The sequence below is a fragment of the Copadichromis virginalis genome, linkage group LG11, assembly GCF_057382275.1.
Source record: "Copadichromis virginalis isolate Kocher_CV1m ecotype Utaka linkage group LG11, C_Virginalis_male_GT1.1, whole genome shotgun sequence".
In the NCBI taxonomy this organism is placed as follows: domain Eukaryota; kingdom Metazoa; phylum Chordata; class Actinopteri; order Cichliformes; family Cichlidae; genus Copadichromis; species Copadichromis virginalis.
This window is the reverse complement of record NC_140628.1, coordinates 25,536,489-25,556,861: the sequence shown is the minus strand read 5'-3', so window position 1 is coordinate 25,556,861 and position 20,373 is coordinate 25,536,489. Positions and strand designations below refer to the sequence as shown.

Sequence of the window (20,373 nt, the reverse complement as noted above, 5' to 3'; positions counted from 1 at the left end):
CATTTCAGAGCTTTCATGTCAGGCTTTCTCAGTAGTTAATAACCATAGTAAAGTTGTCATTGTTATACAAATCACTCACATATCACCCCTCCCTTAGTTTCCCCCTCTGTGATTGCTTCATCTCTCTCTCTTTTTAAATCATAAGGAACAGTTGGTGTTTCTCCCTCCCTGCTGCCTCCCTCTGTACAACCTCTCCAGGGAACGCAGGCAAGTTTTACTAGGCCTCTGTTTGCTTTGCTCCAAAGAAGTTAGTATTTTCAAACCTACTTTCTTCCTCCCCTCCCCCACTCTCCTTCAGCGCCCTTACCTGGCTGTGTGTGTCCGTGTGTGTGTGTAGCGCAGACACACCCGACTACCGCATATCAACCAATCACTGATCCAAGAGAGGCGCTCCAAGGAGGTGTGCTTCCTGTACTTCGTGTGAGACAGGAATGGTGCAGGAGTGCGTAGAGAGTTGTGTATTGTGTGATTTGTTTTGGGTTTTTTTTTTTTTTTTTTTCGGGGGGTCCACAGAGGCGATCTCATCGGCGGAACACGGGAGTGAAGGAGTGAAGCCGTGGACGCACTCGGTTCGAGTTTTGCTTGATTTATGAGAGGTCTCCCTGTTCAGCGACTGCGAGGACAAGACTGGGAGAAAAAGGAGGGCAAAGATAAGTGTCAATCTGTTGAGACTTGTTTGGGAATTTGAGCGAAGACGGGAGGTGGGGGAGAGGCAGCAAAGACATTTTAGGCGTAAACATTAACTTCTCACCAGAGGAAAAGCCAGAGGAGATTTAAAGCTGAATGTATGTATTCTTTAAAAAAGGAGAACTTTTTCTTGGGTCAATCTGATAATGTGAACGCAAGGAGGGAATTTTCTGTGTTGTGCAATCCCATGTTTTTGAGCTGAGCTGGGGAGGAGGAGGAGGAGGAGGAGGAGACCAGATCTTCACCGGATACAACATTCAGGTGAGTTGTTTATTATTATTATTATTATTATTTTAGATGGATTAAAAACACCACGCTGTAAATTGCTTCTGCTTTGAAGACAGATTTAGATCTGGTTAAGCTGCGAGATGTGGTTTGCATGCTACATGCCGTGCCTATGTGTCACTGGGCCTTGCTTTCTCGAAGGCTGCTTTTGGTATGCTGTTCTTTGCAGGTCTCTAATGCATTCTTAAATACTGTAAAAGGGTGTCCCTTTCTTCCACTGACTTGCTTCTTGATTTCCTGTTGTTAAAAAAAGATCTTGTCATTGATTTTTGTTTAAAGTGCAAAACTTGTTAAAAATGCAGACAGAAAACGCACAGATTATTGTCCAAGTTATAACATTTTAGAGGCTGTGGCTCTCCAGATGATTGATATGTCACTAATAGTCATTCAAATTTTTATTAAGCTTTATACTTTACTTAATTTGGTCAATATCGTAGTCATTTATCTGACATATTGGTTTGAATCTTAATGCAATGCAATTTCGAGACTGACACTGACTGCTCTTTTCTAGGTTCTCCAATAACAATGGTACTATGGGGACCAAAAGGCCCAGTTGGACCCTCTTTGACACTTTAACAAAAACAAGCAGGTCTGACCACAAGCTTCAGCCAGGTGGAAAAATCCCCCTGGATTCAAGTCCCAGACCAGCAATGACTGGTTGGTTTAAGCGAGAGCTAGAACGCACGACAAAGAAAGGTGACACATTTCCCAGAATGAAAAAAGGTCTTACAAGTCCTGATAGAAGATTCTGCACTGAGATGGATGAAGAAAGAGGGGAAAGGAGGTGGAATGACAGGCCCCCCAAAAAAGCAGAGACTGATGTCTGGGGCCAAGAAAGAGAGAGGACATTCCAGGTTGAGAAGGAAAGATATGAGGGTAGACGCAGAGAAAAGGATGAGGGGAAACCCACTGGAAGAGGATACATAGAAGATGAGAAGTTACGCCAGAGGGGACGATATCAGGAGTTGTCTGATATTAGGTTTCAAGACGGCAGAAGAGAGGTGGATGAATCTTGGGATAGAAGAATGGTAAGAATGGGTTCCCCGCACAGAAGAAAGGAGAGAGAGAACTATGCAGACAGAAAGGAGAATGAGAATGCAAGAAGAAGAGAGAAAAGGAGAGACATCAGGAGTGAAGGTGATGATGATGAGAGAAGGCCGAGGAGGGAAAGAGGGAGGGACAGAGAGAGGGAGGAGCTGATACTTCAATACAGCAGAAGTGAGGGGGACTACATGGGCAAAATGGCAAATGACAAAGATCGAGAAATGCAGCGATATAGAGACAGAAACAGAGACAAAGAAAGAAGGAAAGAAACTGACAGGCAGGACAAGGAAGGTGGGAGAGACTTAAAGGAAGATAGAAGAGACAGAAGAGAGTACGAGCCTGAGAGAGACAGGAAAAAGAGGGGAAAAGAAGCTGGTACTAGAATAGTTGATGCAACAGGCAGGAACAGTCGATCACCGAAGGAGTGGGCTCCCGGTCCGCCAGCACGAGCTCACAGCAGTGGAGAGTGGAGCAGTGATCCTGACAATGAGAAGAGACACAGAATATACAGGGACAGGTATGAAGAACGGGAATCAAGGAGAGACAGCAGTTTTGAAAAGAAAAGAGAGAGAGAAACATGGAGGGATCAAGACAGAACTGCTGATAAAAGTCAAAGGCAAATAAGAAATGAGAGACAAGAGAGCGATAAAGGAGAAAAGACTGGCAATATGCCAGAGCAGAGAAGGATGTGGTTAGAGCCACAGAGGGGCAAGAATAGCACAGACAAATTTGTAGACAGCAACAGGCACACAGAGCGGAAAGAGCTACGGGGAGAAAGAGAGATGAGTATGTACTCCCAGACGGAGAGAGGAAGAGATGGGCGACCAGTAAAAGAGGAACCAGATTGTGAAAGAAGGCAGGGGGGGAGAAGCGAGTACAGGGAAGACGCACAGAGGGAACAGGAGGGAGTCGGTGCAGATCAGGAGAGTGTGGGGGAAATCAGGAGAGGGAAGGAACATATGTCTGACAATGATGCAGGGGTTGAGGAAAGCTGGCAAAAGGATGAACAAGGAGACAACGTCGTAGACGACAGAGAGGATGAGAATGGGAGCAATAACTGGCCACCCTCTGAGAGTGAAGGAGGAAGTGAGGCAGGGTGGAAGAAAGAGAGAAATGAAATGCCATCCACAGAGGATGGCTTCGTGACCGTGTCAAGTGGAGGAGAGGACAGTGAAGAAGGGTTTAGGGACTGTCAGGAATTCCAGGAAGGTGGAACCCAGGCACCTGCTGGCTTCCAGGGGTTTGTGGGAGATCAGAAGAGGGAGGAAGGACGGACAGTGGGGGAGGTGGAAACAGCTGACGGGGAGGATCAGGGGGAGGAGAAGCAGCCAAAGTACGTCTTCTGTGTGGTTGGGCAAACTCTTCCCCGATCAAAACCCAGCAATATTTTACCATTGCAGGTTGATCAGATTGGAGGAGTGGAAAGAAGCGACACGAATTTAGAAACTCACCATGAGTTGGTTGATGACATCACTCAGCAGCCTCAGAAAGACTTGCTTCAGAGATCATGTAGAAATGATGAGCACCCAATGATAAACAACTGGGACACAGGAAGTGAGCATAAAGTTCAGAGGGAGGAGAGGCTCTCCACAGAAGAAGCAACTGAAAGCAAAATCCACTCCAGAGCGCCTTCAGCGGTTCATAATTTAAAATATAGAAAGGAAATGAGACGTAAAGTGAAACAGTCATATTCTGAAATGGGAAGAAAGGACTCAAAAACTGAGAGACTTCTCCAGGAATGGAGAGAGAAAACTAAAGAGCCAACAGACAAAAAAGAGATGCAAACTCCAATTTCTCAATCAGCGATAGATCAACTGCAGCCCATCTTGGATCAGATAAACACTACAGGAATGAGTCCAGAGGAGGTGGAAGCTATTCGGATCAGACTGAGTGGGACATGGAGTGTGTCTGAGGAGCCCAAGCGGCATTCCCAAGCCCCCCACCTTAAATGGGCTAAAAATGTGGTCCGTGAGATCCTGGGACATTCAGAGGAAGAACCAAGCACAGAGGCCCAGGAAGATCAACCAGCTGCCAACCAGACTGAGACCAGCAACGCCAAGCCACAAGAGGAAGTTGCAGAAGAAACAAGGGAGGTACCTGCGATTAAGCTGAGTATGGAAGAAGATGACTTAGAGCCAGAGCTGGAAGAGCTGTTCGATGCGAGAGGTATGGGGCAGAGCCAAGCCCACATGCATGCTGACCAGTTCACGGCTATGCATGTTGTAACGCATACACACACTCATGCTGACACGGCGCTAGAATCAGAAAGGAAGGAAGATTGCAGCATGGACAAAACAACTTTAGAGCCTTCTGGTGAAGTTCAGTTAGGAAAGTCAGACATAAAGGTGACAGTCAGTGAAACTGAAGACGATGAGGTTAATTTGAAAGAAAGCGAAAAAGAAAAACTCAGAGAGAAGGAAGCAGAGATGTATTTAAGTGCGAACAACACCCTTTACAAGCCTAACAGCTGCCCTATTCTTTATCATGACTGCGAGTCTGAGCTCCTGTGCCCCTCTAGTGAGGGTGAGAGCCAGGGGGTGGACTATGGAAGGGATGAAAGTGAAGAAGAAAGACAAGGAAGGGAGCCTGAAGATAGGGTTAATGCAGTGGACGTGATAGTACCAGAACTGACTGAGGTGAATTGCGTAGAGGCAGAAGGGCAAGTAGGGAATCTGGAGAGCTCCTACAGTTCTCAGAAACTGGGTTCCAAAGTGCCGTCTCGAAGAAAGGGAGTCCATAAAACAACTCAAAGAAGAAATGTAGACGTGGAAGAAGATGAAGGTGTTGGAAGGGATCGCAGAACCAGAGTATTTTATGCAACAGGTAAAGAAAGAAGGTTGAGGATGGAAACATTGTGGCTGTCTTCTCAGTTCAGTCCTAATGTTTCCAGGAAAGCTGCATAGTTACCTCACCTCCCTCCTTTTTACTCATTTTTTTTAAAACAAAAAAAACGTCTTTCCTCTTTCAAATCAAATGGCAACGCATGAAATTTTAATCATTTAATCAATGACATTTCAAGATAGACTGACCTCAGAGGAAACTAGATTTAAACGTCTCAGGATTTACTCATGCACCAAATGATGCTTCACGACTGTGTTGGTTTATTTACTTTTTTAAAATGAATTTTACTTAATAGTCATTTCCACTTACTTGAAGCCTTTACTTTTATTTTTGCTCCTTTTTTTTTTTTTTTTTTTTTTAAATAATTTTTTTAAATTTAATTTAATTTATTTTGAATCAGTCACGGGGACCTCAGATCATAGGCAGACTTCATTATCATTACCCCGATCTGAGCACAAAACGCTACCTTCATTGGAAACTACGTCAATGTTGAGTATACAGGTAGTGGGAGGAGATAAGAGTAGGTGGAGATGGACAAACTCCTACCCCGGGAAAACCCAGAGCAGGAGTTAAAAAGTCACAGTTGAGCCACAAGAAAGACACAAGAAATAAGCTTTGGACACACTAATCTCTTCAGTTATTTATCAAGCTTACTAAATTAACCAGCTTATTTATTTAAATTATTGCCTATTTAAATGCAACTATGTTGCTGTACAATGTGTCAACAAATGGATACTTTTATATTGCAGATGATGAGGATGATCGGAGCAAAAGCTTGAGCGAAATGGGGCTGAGGTGAGAATAACTGTCACATATACTGTGTGTGCGTGTGTGCGTGTGTGCGTGTGTGTGTGTGTACAGATGCACATATATATGCTCTTTTTTTTTTTTTTTTTTTTTTTAAACATTTGATGTACCTGATATTAAGAACAGTCTTGTCTTAACTTGTCTTAACTGTGTTGTTTGAGTTTGGGAGTGCTTAACAAATTTATTAGACAGCTTGTGTTTAAAACTAAAAAGGGTATATTGTTATTTATTAGGGCAAATAACAAATTTGAACTGGCACTCTGCAGTTCTCTGAAAATTCAGAATAGCTATCAATTAATTCATATCAATTAAGTAATCAAGCATATATAATCATTTTTCTGTTAATGAATGTAATTAAATTACTAATTTGGCATTTCAAAGAATAATAATATGCTTTACTGTGCTGTTTTTTTTCTGCTTTTGTGTAAAACAGTAAATTTGAACATTGGTGGAAAGCCACAATAATTCGTTTTAGTATTAAAAATATAATTTTGATTAAAAGGTTTGGATATTACAGAAGCATTAAAAAAGGATTTGGGCAAATGCTGTTAGGGCGGCTGTGGTGGTCTAATAAATTTGTTAAGTACTGTACATATTTCAGTGAAAGGTCACTCGTAATGTAAATTAATAAAAGAGAAATGCCTATAATTTACTCATTAATGCAAATAGGTCATGTCACATTTCTTATATTTAATTTCCTTCCTGTCGCTGTAGGAATCTTTTGGGCACAATCGAAAGACAGAAAAGTAATTCAAGGTTCTACAGTGAGTATCTCTGCTCTACCTGTCTTTTTTGCTTCTTTACCTTTTTAAAGTAGCCCATTATATATACTTTACATACAAGCCGAGCACATCAACTCAGTTCTTACGATGATTCATTGGAAGAAGGCAACAGTATGTCGGTAACAAAGTGACAGGTTGTACTCTGCTCTAATTACAGTCGGGAAAAGTGTGATGCAACTTGAGTATTTCCCTCGAATGTGTGTGATTCATTGGCTTATAACTATAAAGGCCATAAACTTCGAGTGCTGTATACTAGTGCCTTGTCACGTTTATAAATGATGACTTAAAAGATCTAAAATGGCAGTGGTCCTTTTGCCTAATGATATTATGAAATGGATATTGGGAGAAATGGGGCAGTAATGTGTCTTTGGCTGCACTGTATATACCGGTGTATTTGAAAGTCACAGGCGTGTTTCTGCAAGCGTTCATATTTTCTAACATGTTGAGAGGAAACACAGCTGCTTCTACAACTTTGCCTCCACACACATACTTGTTGGAATGCAAAGACAAATGCAAACAGCTCCTTATGGGTAGTGCTGTTCCTGTCTGGCCTGTTTTCCTTTGCTCCTTTTAATTTAAAAAAAAAATGTCTACCTTATTTTTCTCTCGTGCACTCTTTATTTATTCGTCTCTCTTCCTGCCTCTCACCCAGATGCTGCACAACTCTATCAGCAATACAGTGAGGCAGCCCAGAACTCTGAGATCCTGCGTCAGGCTCGTTCTGAATTCCTCTCTGTGAGTGAGGACCAAACTTCGTCTCCTCTTCCCTCACCTCCTCCTGCCCGCAGAGCTCTTCCTCCCATTCCCCCACAACAACATCCCAAGTCCTTCTCCCACACAGGCTCTTTCCCTATCCAAAGCTTGCATCTCCCTGAATGCCCCAGGGGTGAACGTAGAGCTTCTTCCCCACGTCTGTCAATCTCACAGTCGTCCTCGCTGTGGCGAGATCTGCCGGGGGTCAGGAACAGTGCTGAGCTAGATGAGCTCACAGAGGACCAGAGGCGGCTACAAGAGGTAACTTTGACTTAATCCACATATGAAAGGGTCGGCATTTGATTGCATAAAAATCATCACAAATCATGCATTTTCCTTTAGACTTCACTGGAGCAGGAATATTATGCAAGTAACTTTCCATCAGATGATCAATAGCAGTAATATTATTAGTCATTTTTTCATAGATGGGCTGTCTTAATAGCAGCTGTTTGCATCACAGTTATCTGTGACTTTCCTTACAGACTTCCTCTTAAGCTTCTGAGCTTGATTTAATTGTAAATTTGATATTTATGTGTAAATGTTAAGGATCAGTGTAACAGTCTGTATTTGCATTTCTGGGGAAAAAACTGGCAAAACATTTTTGCGTAGTGGAAATTCAGACTCCTCCAGATACTTAAATGCCGTTTTTAACATTTCTAGACTTACTCATTGTTTCTTTTGAGTTTTTCTTAAGATTGTAGTGATTCGGCTCCTTTTGCTCAATGTTTCATACAAGTGCTCAGATTGCATTTTACGTTGTCAGCTTTTTAAAAACTGTTTATAGGAAGTCACGTGACTTACGTGAATCAGCTTTTCATTATCATTGCATCACACTTATGCCCACTCAAATTGTCTAAATTATTCCTTGTATTATTCCACACTAACCCTCCGGGTTTTCTACGTTTTACTGGCAGATGTGCATCTCTTGCGAGAATATTCAGTTGCATAAACATGTGCATTTTTCCTTGTAAACTCCCAAAGACTTGTTGTGAAATTGTGCTCCTTGGAAATTTCCCAGCCTCTAGCAGACTGACAGCAGTGTGGTTATTAGCTGCAGTTTTTGGGCAGTTGACACATGCTTAACGTTCGCACTTTTGATTTTGGTTTCAAGGTGAGGTTTGAAGTTATTACCTCAGAAGCTTCCTACTGCCGGAGTTTGGAAATTGTCGTTGACCACTTTGTCAAGTCTAAACAGCTGGGGGCGCAGCTGACCACTCAGGACAAGAACTGGCTCTTTTCAAGGCTGGTTGATGTTCGTGCCATTAGCCACAGGTCAGAACTATAACTCTGCTATACATTTGCATTTACTTGAAATAGTTGTCTTTACATTTAGATACAGCTATGAGACTAAAGCCTGTCATTTACTGCTTTTTGTTAAATTTAAGATTAAAGCTGTCTGGATCAAATTCATTATTAAAATATGCATTTGCTCAAAAACCTCTTCTTATCAGTTACATGATTGTAGTTACTCATCATAATAAAGGTGTACTAATATATAGTAATAGTTTTGGCATGCATCGATATTCTTGTGCCCATTGTGCTTTGCAGGCACAAAGTTTGAAGTCATTGGTTTTAAAAAAAAATGCTGCTTTGTGATTTTTAGTTTTCTGTCAAAACTGGAGGAGCGGGTGGAATCAGATGTAATGCACTTCACCGTCTGCGACATCATTTATCGGCAGTGTCCGCTCTTCAGAAAAGCCTATGTGCCCTACCTCACCAACCAGTCCTATCAGGATGCAACTTATCAGAGACTCATGTAAGCCACTGAATCATGCTGTGTTGCCTCTGTTTGATTCTAAAATCTTGTATCTATTTATTTTATTTTATTTTTATTTATTCATTTGTGGTGTGTTGGCTCTCTCTAGTGGTATGCCTAGAGTGGTACGCCTGTCTACCCTTATTTGGATTACCGTACTGACGGTATGCCGCCGCTGCTTTCAGGAACCATTGGAATTCTTTAGATTGCGTGAACTATTCATTAGTTAAGGTAATGGAAAGGGTGGATGCTTGGTGGCAAACTCCATATCCCACAATTCATAGCACGCCTCTGCCGAGTCAAACAATGGCGGCCACTACTTTGTTTTTATATTGCTCTTATTACTGTTTCTAGGTCACAAAATAAACTTTTAAGACATTTTCAGGCAAGAATGTTGCTGTGTAAACTTCAAATATCTGCTCGTTTTATCAATACATCCCATATTAGCAACAGTGTTCAGATGTCGTTGGTGCCGCCTGACCGCTAACTCCCTAGCTAGCTAGTGCGGCTTGGCTGACAAGCGACAGCCCGGCCTGGATGCCAGCAAGGGCGGCTCACTCTCTCGTTTCACCCTTTCGTGATGAGTCTGGGTCACAGCTGGACTTATTTTTTGTTTATATGGGCCGTTGATTTATTTATTCAGTGAAATGTGGTGGATCTGCCAGATGTTAACTTCAAATATCTGCTCGTTTTATCAAGACATCCCATATTAGCAAAAGTGCTCTGACGTTCTGCAAAGAGCTAGACAGCTAGCTAGCTAGCCCGGGCTGTCTGACAACGATCCTGGCTAACTAAAGCCAGCGAGAAAACCTCACTCTCTGGATGTCGTTTTCTCTCTCTCTCTCTCACACACACACACACACACACACACACACACACACACACACACACAAACACCGGTCTTTCTCGTTGACTCTGTGTCATAGATGGACTTATTTTTCATTTTTATGGGCCGATGATTTATGTATTCATTTTAATAATGGTATAACAGTAGAAGGTGGTGAATTGTCCAGATGCTGGTCAATGTGAAAAAATAACTCAGTTCTTTGGTGGTGGCTAACGCGGAGCTCCAGCAGAGGCCAGCCGTTTTATGAAACAAAGGACAAGCAGAGACCCGAGGGCCACCGGTCCGAGTGTCAGGTGAACTTAACTTCAGGTGAGAAGTTTTGACCTGGAGTCTATCTGGGTCTGATATAAACCAAGTTTAGGTGTAGTTTAGTTTCGTTGTGCTGACTTTTTACAATCAGTTACAATAACTCGTACTGCGTGCTAGCTAGCATGACAGAGTTTCTATACAGCTGTGTGCGTGCTATGTTACTGATGTTGAACTTTATTTTATTCATAAGGTTAGTTAGTAGAGTTGCCAACCATCCCGTACAAACGGAATCATCCCACATTCAGAGAAAATATTACTGTTTCGTATTGAGCTGAAAAGGAACACAGTTTGGCCCGTACTTCAGCTAGAATGGGGGGGGAGACACAAAGCTGGATTTATTCTGTCTTTATGCTGCACAGCTGCCTCTTGTGCTGTCATTCTATCCCTCTCTCGCCTGTTGTAACTTCAATCATGAAACTGATCAATGATCAGCTGATCGGCTTTTCTCTCGTGTTTGTTTATCGCCCACTTTGTGCCAGAAAGAGGAAACCAACGGATATCCTGCTAAACAACAGCAGCGCGTTTAAGCTTTATCAGCTTTTGTTAGAATTTATTTGATATTAATTTCTAGTATCAGCTGATGTTTGCTGGAGCCACAGCTGTAAAAGCTGCTGGTCATTATGTCGGTTTGGATATCCTAGTGAGAGGGGAAACATGAAGATGAAACCAGGAGATGTCCTTACTGAATCATCAGAGCTGAACAGGTGATGGAGAAACAGGTTTACCTTTTAGGTGACATGAATGAGTTGAAGGGAAGTTATGAACGGTTTCTGAAAGACAAATAACACCAGGATCCTTTTCTACAGCTGACAGCAGGTAACTGTGCAGGAGCGGATCTGGCAAAGTTTTTGCTAGGGGGGCCAGATAGGGCATTAAAAAGGAAAGGGGGGCACAAAGAAATACTTTTCTTTCTTATTCTCATTTAATATCTAGCTTTTATTAAATAATTATCTGAATCTCACAACCAAAGTTTGTATAATAATGCAAAAGATTGGCTGTAGACCATTGTCAATCAATCAGAACGCTGTGTAAAAATAACAAAAAACAGAATAGTGAATGCAAAATTGTGATGTACTTGCAGCCTCGTCCTCTTGTCTCTCTGTATGCTGCGCTGCATATAGGAGAGATCAAAATACAGTTTACTTTGACTTGCGCCTTGACCTGAATTTTAAAAATATTTGGGGAAAAAGCACTATGCTGCAAAAAATGAAAAATAAATATTTGCAAAATATCTGGATAAATATTTATTTTACGTGTTTGATGTGTGTGGCGGGGTGTGGTCTGCAGTGTCGCTGCAGGGGAGGTGGACCCACCTGAGCAGCATCTGCAATCGCGCCTCTCCGGGTTAAAGTCGGACATAAAGTCCGGCATAGGCACACTTAAAATTTCTTCTGAAATTTTCGCTGTCTACTTATGGTTAAAATTTCTCTTTTCCTTCCAGGAATGAGAATCCAAGGTTTAAAATGATCGTGGAGAAAATAGAGAAGAATGCTGTTTGTCAGAGACTTCCTCTTCGCTCCTTCCTTGTGCTTCCCTTCCAAAGGATTACAAGACTTAAGTTGCTGGTCCAGGTGTGTATGAAAGCTCTCTGCAGCAGTTTTAGTTGACGTTTGGTCCTTTTTGCTATTTTGTCACCTGAACACATTCATGCTGTTTCTGTCCAGAATATTGTCAAGAGAACAACACGCGGCACGGCGGAGGCAACGCAGGCCATCAAAGCTCTAAAACAACTGGAGAAGGTACAGCGACACACTTTTTTTTTTTTTTTTTTTTTTAAATTCACTGAATATTTACAAATAATAGCAAAATTACAGTTACTAAAAATAAGCGGAATATCTCAAGACTACTTGTTGTGAAATCAGTGTTTTATTTGTCGCTCTTCTAGATTATTCAACAAGGTAATGACAGCATCTCTCAAATGAAAAGCATCGAGTCTCTGGTTTCTCTCAGTGCTAAGGTGGACTTTGAGTGCAAGGTGGGTAATTAACGACCTTCCAAATGTGTCCAGTATGCTTCTCAACAATCAAAACTACCAAATCTCTGGAGTTAATTTTTCCCCATTTAAATAGTTTGGCATTAACAGTTAATATCTGCTTTATCTTCCTTTTTTTCTTTGTGTATTTTTTCTATTGCAGACTCTTCCTTTGATTAGCCAGTCTCGGAGGATGGTTCGAGAAGGTCCTGTCACTCAGCTGATGGATTTCTCTCTTAAGGAGACAGAGAAAAATGCTTATTTGCACCTCTTCAATGACTACTTGCTGCTTTCACTACCAAAGGAGTAAGAACAATCACGCTGTTTTGTGAATGCACAGTAATCCATCACAAGGCATTAAGCATCTCTCTCATTATCATTTGGTTCATCCTGTTACCCTCATATCTACTGTCTTATGTCGTCACCTCTTCAGTAATCAGTATTTCCTTCCGCTGTCTCATTTCTTCTGTGATTTTTTTTTTTCTCTTGCTGTTTGCAGAGGGGGAAGATTTACGGTAATTGATCACTGTCCAGTATCAGAGCTGCGTGTTGAGAACTGTCGTGTCAAACTTCACTCCCTACAGAAGAATCTGTTCCGGTTGTATATGGCACAAAAATCCCTGCTCCTCAGGACTGATGCACCGTAAGAGATTGGATAGTAGCAGTAGTGTCTGCAGTGTTTACCGCATAATAAAAATTTGTATAAGATGCATCTTATTTGTATTTTTCCAGGAGTGATAAGCTTCGTTGGATATCCGCCCTCTCCAGGCCCCATACTGAAGTAGATTTTTCTAGTGCACAAGGTAAAGTTTTCACCTTGGGTTAGATGTTGCAATTTGTTTAGTTCATGGTTAAATGTGAGTGAAACCCTTGAATTCCCTTTATAGCAGTCAATAAACCCAACAGTGTGTTAAAGATTCTTCTCCGGTTTATATCATCAATAACAATATGAATTTGTACATGACAGTAAATTAAACATCCGGCTAAAGCAAAGCATTTGATGTTTACCAAAAATAGGAACAGAAATTTTTTTTTAAATCAGATTTTTCTTTCACAGCAGTGCTGAGATTTGGAGAGTCTAGCATTCAAAACAGAGGCCTTTAGATGCAACATTGTAGACAATCTTGTATGGGCAAGTGACCTCAGTCTTAAAGGGAGAAAAGACTCTTGTCTGTTGTCTGTAATGTGACGTTCCTGCACCTAATGCATTTTTTCTGGGTGCTCTGCTTTCCTCCCATAATCCAAAAGCACGATTGTTGGGTTAATTGGTGACTAACTAATGCTAATGTAACTAATGTAACTACCTATTGCCCAATGTCAGCCGATGCATAGTTGGATGGACTACTGCAAAGGAAAACATTAAATTTGGCCCAAGATTTTGATTCATACAACTGTAGCATGATGATTTGTCTAAACACACATCAGTCCATTCAGTACTGGAGACAGCATCCCACAGTCTCCTGCAAATAACCTAAATATGTAAACAGTGGGAAACTTTAAGACAATAGTGTGTTAACTTCCTTTAACTTTTATCCTTTCCATTTTTCCTCTTGCAGATTTCGAACAGATGCAATGTATCCGAGCTTTTTTTGCTCAACAGCCAGATGAGTTGTCCTTAGAAAAAGCTGATGTCATTCTGGTGCACCAGGAAAGCAGTGATAGTAAGATCATCTCATTACTTTCATTGTCATTCCCAACTAGAAATGCCTACAAGTATTTGAAGAAATCACTTATGTTGGATTCTATCCTTTTTTCCAGACTGGGTAGAAGGGACGAAGCTCTCTGATCGGCAACGTGGATGGGTGCCCAAATCCCATCTGGAAACCATAGCCAGCTCCAGAGTCAAGAGTCATAACCTGTCAGATGCTCTCAAACTGACAGCGGCCACAGCCACAGCCTGACCCGAGAGTGGACACTATAAAGGATCAAACTCAGTTATCTGATTCAGGAACTGCTGGATTAAAGATGATGGACATTCAGTGACATTTCTAGAGGACAATGCAGCAGCTCAAAATGCTATAAGATTGCATCTCAGTGTAGCAGTGGCTCTCATTTGTTTCATGTGTTGAAACAATGTATTCACTTTACTGCATGAAGCAGCAAAGTGAACTGCTGAAGACTGCCAGAAAGGGGGTGTGGGTATTATGGTTTTTATCTGCTATGCACAGTACATTACAAATATTGTGTGTACATCAGTAGATTTGTTTTAAAAAAATATTTTCTTATGGAAATGACTTTTTCCCAAGAAATATTATTCTTGGAATCTGTATTATTTTTTGTTGTTGTAATATACGGTTTTTGAAAAATGGGCCCCTGCGTGCAGGAGAGAAATCATGAGATGTATCATAAGAGATCTGCCAGACAATTCCAAGACGTACAACGAGGTTCATAGGTTACATGGGACACATTTCAGTAAACGCAGACTTATGAAATAAAAACATATTTGAACATTGTGTGTGACTTGACAATGAATTGAGGCTGATTTCAAGCTGAACTTTTAAATTTTAAGCTGAACTACATCAGCAGACGGACACAATGCCAGGATTCTGATTTTTAGGTGGGCCACAGTACTTCAGGTTGGGCCTTGTAATTACATAAGTAAATGGTTTTAATACTACATTCATAAATTATTACAAGCAGGCACACCCGGGTTTACAAATTAAGGAAACAATACTCAATCTATCACTCATGTCTTTGTTGTAGACCAATAATTTTCCTGTTGACTTAAACTCTGAGATCCGTATTGCAATAATTCTGTCACATTCAAATGATTATAGCTGATAGACTGGGTGAGCTACATTGAGCAATATCACAGTGGAGAGAGAGCTCAACATACCACAGATTCATAAATGAATGTCAATAGAAACTGCACGTTCTAAATGTTGTCCTACTTTTAATAGAAAATGTAGTTGCTACATTGAGTGACTTCATCCTTACTCTAACACAAATCCAGTTAACACCTGAATTATGCTTATGTGCTTTACCAGTTACCATTCGTTGCAGCCACAAACTGAAAGAATTTTCCTACTGCAAAAAATGTGAAGGCCTGAATAAAAATGCAAGAAAAAAACATATCAGTTAGTCAGAGGTGATCTGTGATCAAAAGCACAGCTGACATTGAATAAAACACAAAGGAAGTGGTTCTCTTTTTTTCATAGTTAAAAACTTAATATTCTAACATTTTTCACCATGTTCGTGTAAAGTATAATGTAGTGTTTAGACTCAATGTAAGCCTTTGTCAGCTGATTCCAATTTATTATTCCTCTCGAACACAAAACATCAGGGGAAAAAAACAGCTTTTTTGAGGAAAGACACAAACCCAAGTGTGTTTGTGTGACACGTAGAGGTCCACAAATTTGGAGTGAGGGTCAAAGCACTACCAGCAAAGACTACGAACATGTTAATGTCTTCAAACAAACTTTAATGCAACAGTTGCTGCTTAAATATGTTTGATTTTGAAACAAGTCAACTTTGATGAAGTGGCACTGTCTCACAATTCAACTACATAGTCATAAAAATCTAAATTCAGTAAACCTTCTCATGACATATAGGTCACTATTACATTTACAACAACACTGAACAGTCAGAGTTCACATTCTCTGACTTGGTCATTTAAAGCTTGTCTCATGTCGTGTTTTGGAGGATGGTGCTGCAGTGTTCTTGTTGGTTCCCAATAATGGGAGAAAACTCAAGATAATGCTGCTGTTATTTGTGGGTTAAGACTAGTTTATGGTGCTGCACCTAAACAAAGACAATTTTGGGAATGTGGCCGACAGGGAAGCTATTGAGACACCGTTATGTCCACTAAAGATTCAGTCTTCTCTATAGAGAGGTTAAAGCCAACAGCTCAAGCATAAACAAGAGTATAGCCCAATTTCCAGTTGAACCACATATTTTTTTTAAACTGCAGACAAGTTTCAACAAAAATCTACTCTATCTAGACTTGCCTGTAAACGTTTGCCCTGCACCAGTGCAGGCATAATGGTGGAGCCTTGAATTACTTCACTTTATGTGCTTAAATTGCTGACCAGTTTTAACATGTTAACTGTTGATGATGTTTTGGAGACATAGCAAGTGGCTGCACCTCTCTTTCTCTCCACGACAGGAAATTGTAAACTAAAATTAGGACTCCAATAGGAATACTAGGAATCTGAATATTTGTCCTCTGACAACAAATATTACGCAATTGTGTGTGCTGTGCTCCCAGGAATAGACTCCTAGAGTCCCGCATTTCCATAAAAACAGCCTTTTTAAAAATATAGAAATATGTTTGTGTTATTACAAGTGACGCAGTAATAGAGGAAATTAAATCGTCTAGATGATGTTGAGTTCACCTGCAGTTTAATTATAAAACTATGAATTTGCAATGAGAAAGTACAGTGAGCAGAGACATGCAGCTGGTCTCCTCTGAGTCCTCATGTCAGCAGCATGTTGTCCATTGTCCTTGATATTGCAGACAGTTGTCTTTTTGTTACGACATGGTGTAAACTCCACAACACTTATTTGTTGGTAGATTTAAAACTTTGGTAAAGAAATTGTGCTTAGAGAAGATCGCTTATTTATTATTTGTCTCCGATCCCAGTTAAACGATGTGTCATTAATTTGTTGATTGTTTTAAGCCAACTTTTATTTTGGCATTTAAACAAACTGATCTCAGCTTATAATTTAAATCACTGTGACAAATGAAATTCATTAAGCCAACTGACCTATGGAAAAAAAAAAACAATAAATTAAATTTTAAAAAAATCTAATCTATGTCTAAACCCAACGATACAAAGCACACAGGCACACACACAAAACAACAACAACAAAAACACAGATCCTATGTCTCTTGTTTTCTCACACTGTATTTCACTTCCTCATCATCTCCTGTTTTCTCCAAAGTCCATTTTCACCTCTTCCAGTACGCTCACAGCTCAGCTTACAGAGTCCCACACCTTCAGCTTCCACTCAGGGTCTCAGGGTACAGACTACAGCATCCCTGGGTGTCTGCGACGTGAGCAAGTAGTCAGTCGGTGGGAAGATCGCGCATGCTCTCTGTGGACTATCTATGTAAGCTGGCTCTGAGATCCACTGCTTTTTCTTTTCTTTTTTATTTAAATTTAAATTTTCAAAGTTGCCAAAGGGAATACTAATTACAGTATTTAATATAAATGTAGCGATACATGTACATGTACTGTATCTGTACAGATAAAAATAAAGGGCAGGGTGTGACATTAAATTAAAATCCACATATACAAGGAGGGCGGGAAACACAGGTAAGATATATTTTATCTCATACGTCGAATTCATTGGGGAAAATAAATGCACTATAACTTAATAATACTGTAGATGCATGTTTGCTATTAGACATTTAATATTAGCTTGAAACTCAGGGAACCTGATCAGACTTACATTCTCCTTACTGTAAATCATTACAGAAATATCTGAAATATCTCACAAACAACAGGAGGGTTAGTGTTAAAAAAACAAAATCATGCCCAAGATATGCATTCACAGGAGTATCAGGAGCACCAACGAAGCTTGCTCCCCCCTTACTAAACAAATAAATAACCAGCTAGCACTAAGTAGACATTTTTCGAGGCAGTATCTCAAAATTTCGACATATCTCTCTAGTAAATAAAGTTTTATGGCTTTTGGATAGTTAAAAAAGCAAAAAACAAAAAAGCTTCCTTATTAATGAGCGCTTTTTATCCGTGCAGTCACGTGCCAAATGGGTGTGCTACAAGTGTAGATCAGAACACATCCAATGAATTCTGGATTTTTAACCTTCAGGTAGTGTCCTTTAGTGCAGGGCTAAACTTTCCACTGCACATTTTATGGTGACGCACCCACAGAGTAAGGAAATCGGCTACTGATTAGATCTTTGTTATTTCCTGAATTACAAAGCTCAACAAAACTCGACAAATCTAACAATTGTCTGAGCTGATAAAAAATGAAGGAAAGTTGCTTATTGTGAACAGAATAATGACTGTATGTGTCAAGCTGTGATGCTCACTTATTAAAATAGGTCATAAGTGTTATACAGCTCACAGAGTGAACAGCAGGCAAACTCAATTATCAATCAAGGAATCAATGGTGTCACAGGGTTAACATCCACCTGTGATTGTTGGCACAGAGGCACAGTGGTACGCCCCTGTCATCCTGTCTCACATTATTGTCTGAAGGTGATGTTGACATGGATTTGGCACAAACTTTTCATGGAATTTGTTTTTTCCTGCAATGTCTTTAATCTCATAAATTTTATGACGTAATTTGTTGCTGTTAGTGGGAAATGATGAATCTGTGTACAGAAATAACTGGAACTCAGGAAGTATGTAAACACAAAAGAGGATCCCCAGTTAAACTGGGCCCTATACTACGAAACAAGTTCAAACTATCTAAGATATCTTTCCATTCTCTGATTCATTTCACCTAAATTGGGATAAACAGCCACACATCAGCATGCTAAGTCATCCCAGGGTTTCCCCGGTCCATTCATGGACAAGGAGTGGTTTTGGCAGCATCTGGTCAATCTAAGAGGGACATGTCACGGGTCATATGACTTCACAGGAAAATGTCTTGGTGGTAGGTAGTAGGTGTCATATTTTAGGATTGTATATTAATGCTTATAGAACAATATAGAAAATTGATGTAAAATTGTTTGCTGCTAAAAGAAGAAAATTAAGAAAAAAAATTGGTAGAGGAATGTATATTTTAAAATTGTGCTGATTCTTATTTCATACACTGTTATCACGATTAACCTTTGCATATTTCATCTTTCCTGTTTTCTGTTATCTGACCTGAACATGTGCATGCTGTTTCGGACCAGAATATTGTCAAGAAAACAACACGCAGCATTGCAGAGGCAACAATTAAAACTAAAACTTCTTGAGAAGGTAAAGAAAGGGGCTCCTTCAGATTTTTCCAAAGGTGTGGCCATATGGGGGCCACTAAAAGGATTCGGGTGGCACGCTAAAAGCGGAATTACAAGTTTTATTATGCTGTTGTCAAATATAGGTTACTTGAAAAATACGACAAAAAAGAGAGAAAGAAAAGCAAATTGGGCCCCCCCCTCCCCGCGGTCCCCCACTTGGAGGCACCCCTGGGTACAGCAATGCTCTCTTTTCACAAAAAATACCAAGATAAAAGTTAAATAGAAAGTAGTCTGAATATCTTCGACGTCTTGTTGATAAATCTCTTTTTCTTTCATTTTCTTCTCTTCTGAATTACTCGAGTAATGAAATCATCTGCTAAAGTATTGAGTCTCTGGTCTCGTTTAAGGGTGGACTTTGAATGCAGATTAGATGCAAGGGTGGCCCAAATCTCTGCAGAATGCCTCCCACAGAATATCAGAAGCACTGGATCTGCATCACAAGGAAATCTCTCATTACCAGTTGTTTCATCCTGTTAGACAGTTTTGTGTCGTCATCTTTTCAGTCTTATCACAGTTTTCCTTCCGTTATCTCATTTATCTTGTATTTTTGCTTTTTGCAGACAGTGGAGATTTACAGCAACTGGTTACTTGTCTGGTATGAGAGCTGCCTACAGATGATGATGTTCCAGTTGAATGACACAAAACTCCTTGCTTTTATGGGCTGATTCACCATAAGAGACTTAGACAAGAGCAGTTGTGTCTGTCACCTTATTATAAAAGCTTGCATAAAATGCAGCTTTCTTTTATTTTCCCAGGAGTGATAAGCTTCTTAAAATATATATGTCGCCCAAGGTAAAGTTTTCATGCTGGGTTAATGTTGAATTGTGTTTACTTTATGGTTAAACGTGAGTACAGCCATTCATTCCCTTCACAGCAGTCAATAAACATTTAAAACTTCTTTAGTTTGCATTATCAGTAACAATGTATAACTTATGATAGCAATTTACACAACTAGCTAAAGCCAGACATTGAGTTGCGTGAGTTTTAACAAAACAAAAATGTTAACGTTTCAACTTTAATACACTTAAAAAGGCAGAATGTGCCACACGGAAAACATAAATAGAGAAGGCGAGCAGCAGAAAATGTTAACCTCACCTCCCTAGTTATAATTATGAGAATAATTGCATGGTTTATAAACATGCCTAAACTAAACTTCTGTGGATTCGTATTGGGAAATGCAACTGTGTAGAGCTATTATAAAAAAATCCACAATCCAGCAAACAAAGTTTCCATACCTGATACACTGCATTAAGTAATCGATCTTGCAATCTTAATCTTTATGTGGTGTATTTTTTGTGCATTGTATGTTTTTGAAATTGGGCCCTGCATGCAGGAGAGTGGACTCATATAATGCAAAATCTACAGGACATATCC

At 40.2% G+C, this 20,373-nt stretch overlaps 1 protein-coding gene across 2 annotated transcripts; it reads left to right on the top strand.

The window, feature by feature from the left end:
- Nucleotides 1-506: 506 nt before the first annotated feature.
- Nucleotides 507-15,138, top strand: arhgef5 (Rho guanine nucleotide exchange factor (GEF) 5). 2 transcript variants are annotated; one of them, XM_085471582.1, is made up of 15 exons: nucleotides 507-948; nucleotides 1,484-4,839; nucleotides 5,607-5,652; nucleotides 6,379-6,428; nucleotides 7,099-7,460; nucleotides 8,311-8,471; nucleotides 8,803-8,955; nucleotides 11,553-11,682; nucleotides 11,776-11,850; nucleotides 11,997-12,086; nucleotides 12,247-12,389; nucleotides 12,583-12,726; nucleotides 12,816-12,886; nucleotides 13,640-13,744; nucleotides 13,842-15,138. In XM_085471582.1, the coding sequence occupies exons 2-15, from the start codon at nucleotides 1,506-1,508 to the stop codon at nucleotides 13,982-13,984; spliced, it is 5,007 nt and encodes a 1,668-aa protein (XP_085327708.1). In that variant the 5' UTR covers nucleotides 507-948; nucleotides 1,484-1,505; the 3' UTR covers nucleotides 13,985-15,138. The 2 variants fall into 2 exon arrangements, with proteins under 2 accessions (XP_085327708.1, XP_085327709.1); XM_085471583.1 differs by having other exon boundaries at nucleotides 508-948; nucleotides 1,484-4,182.
- The last annotated feature ends 5,235 nt before the right edge of the window (nucleotides 15,139-20,373 follow it).

What these genes read in the sequence shown, in the direction of transcription:
- arhgef5 (XM_085471582.1), top strand. Translation starts at nt 1,506, where the DNA reads ATGGGGACCAAAAGGCCCAGTTGGACCCTCTTTGACACTTTAACAAAA. An exon ending in GACTTAAGTTGCTGGTCCAG is followed by an intron (nt 11,683 to 11,775) that starts GTGTGTATGAAA and finishes GTTTCTGTCCAG; the next exon opens with AATATTGTCAAGAGAACAAC. An exon ending in AGGTGGACTTTGAGTGCAAG is followed by an intron (nt 12,087 to 12,246) that starts GTGGGTAATTAA and finishes TTTCTATTGCAG; the next exon opens with ACTCTTCCTTTGATTAGCCA.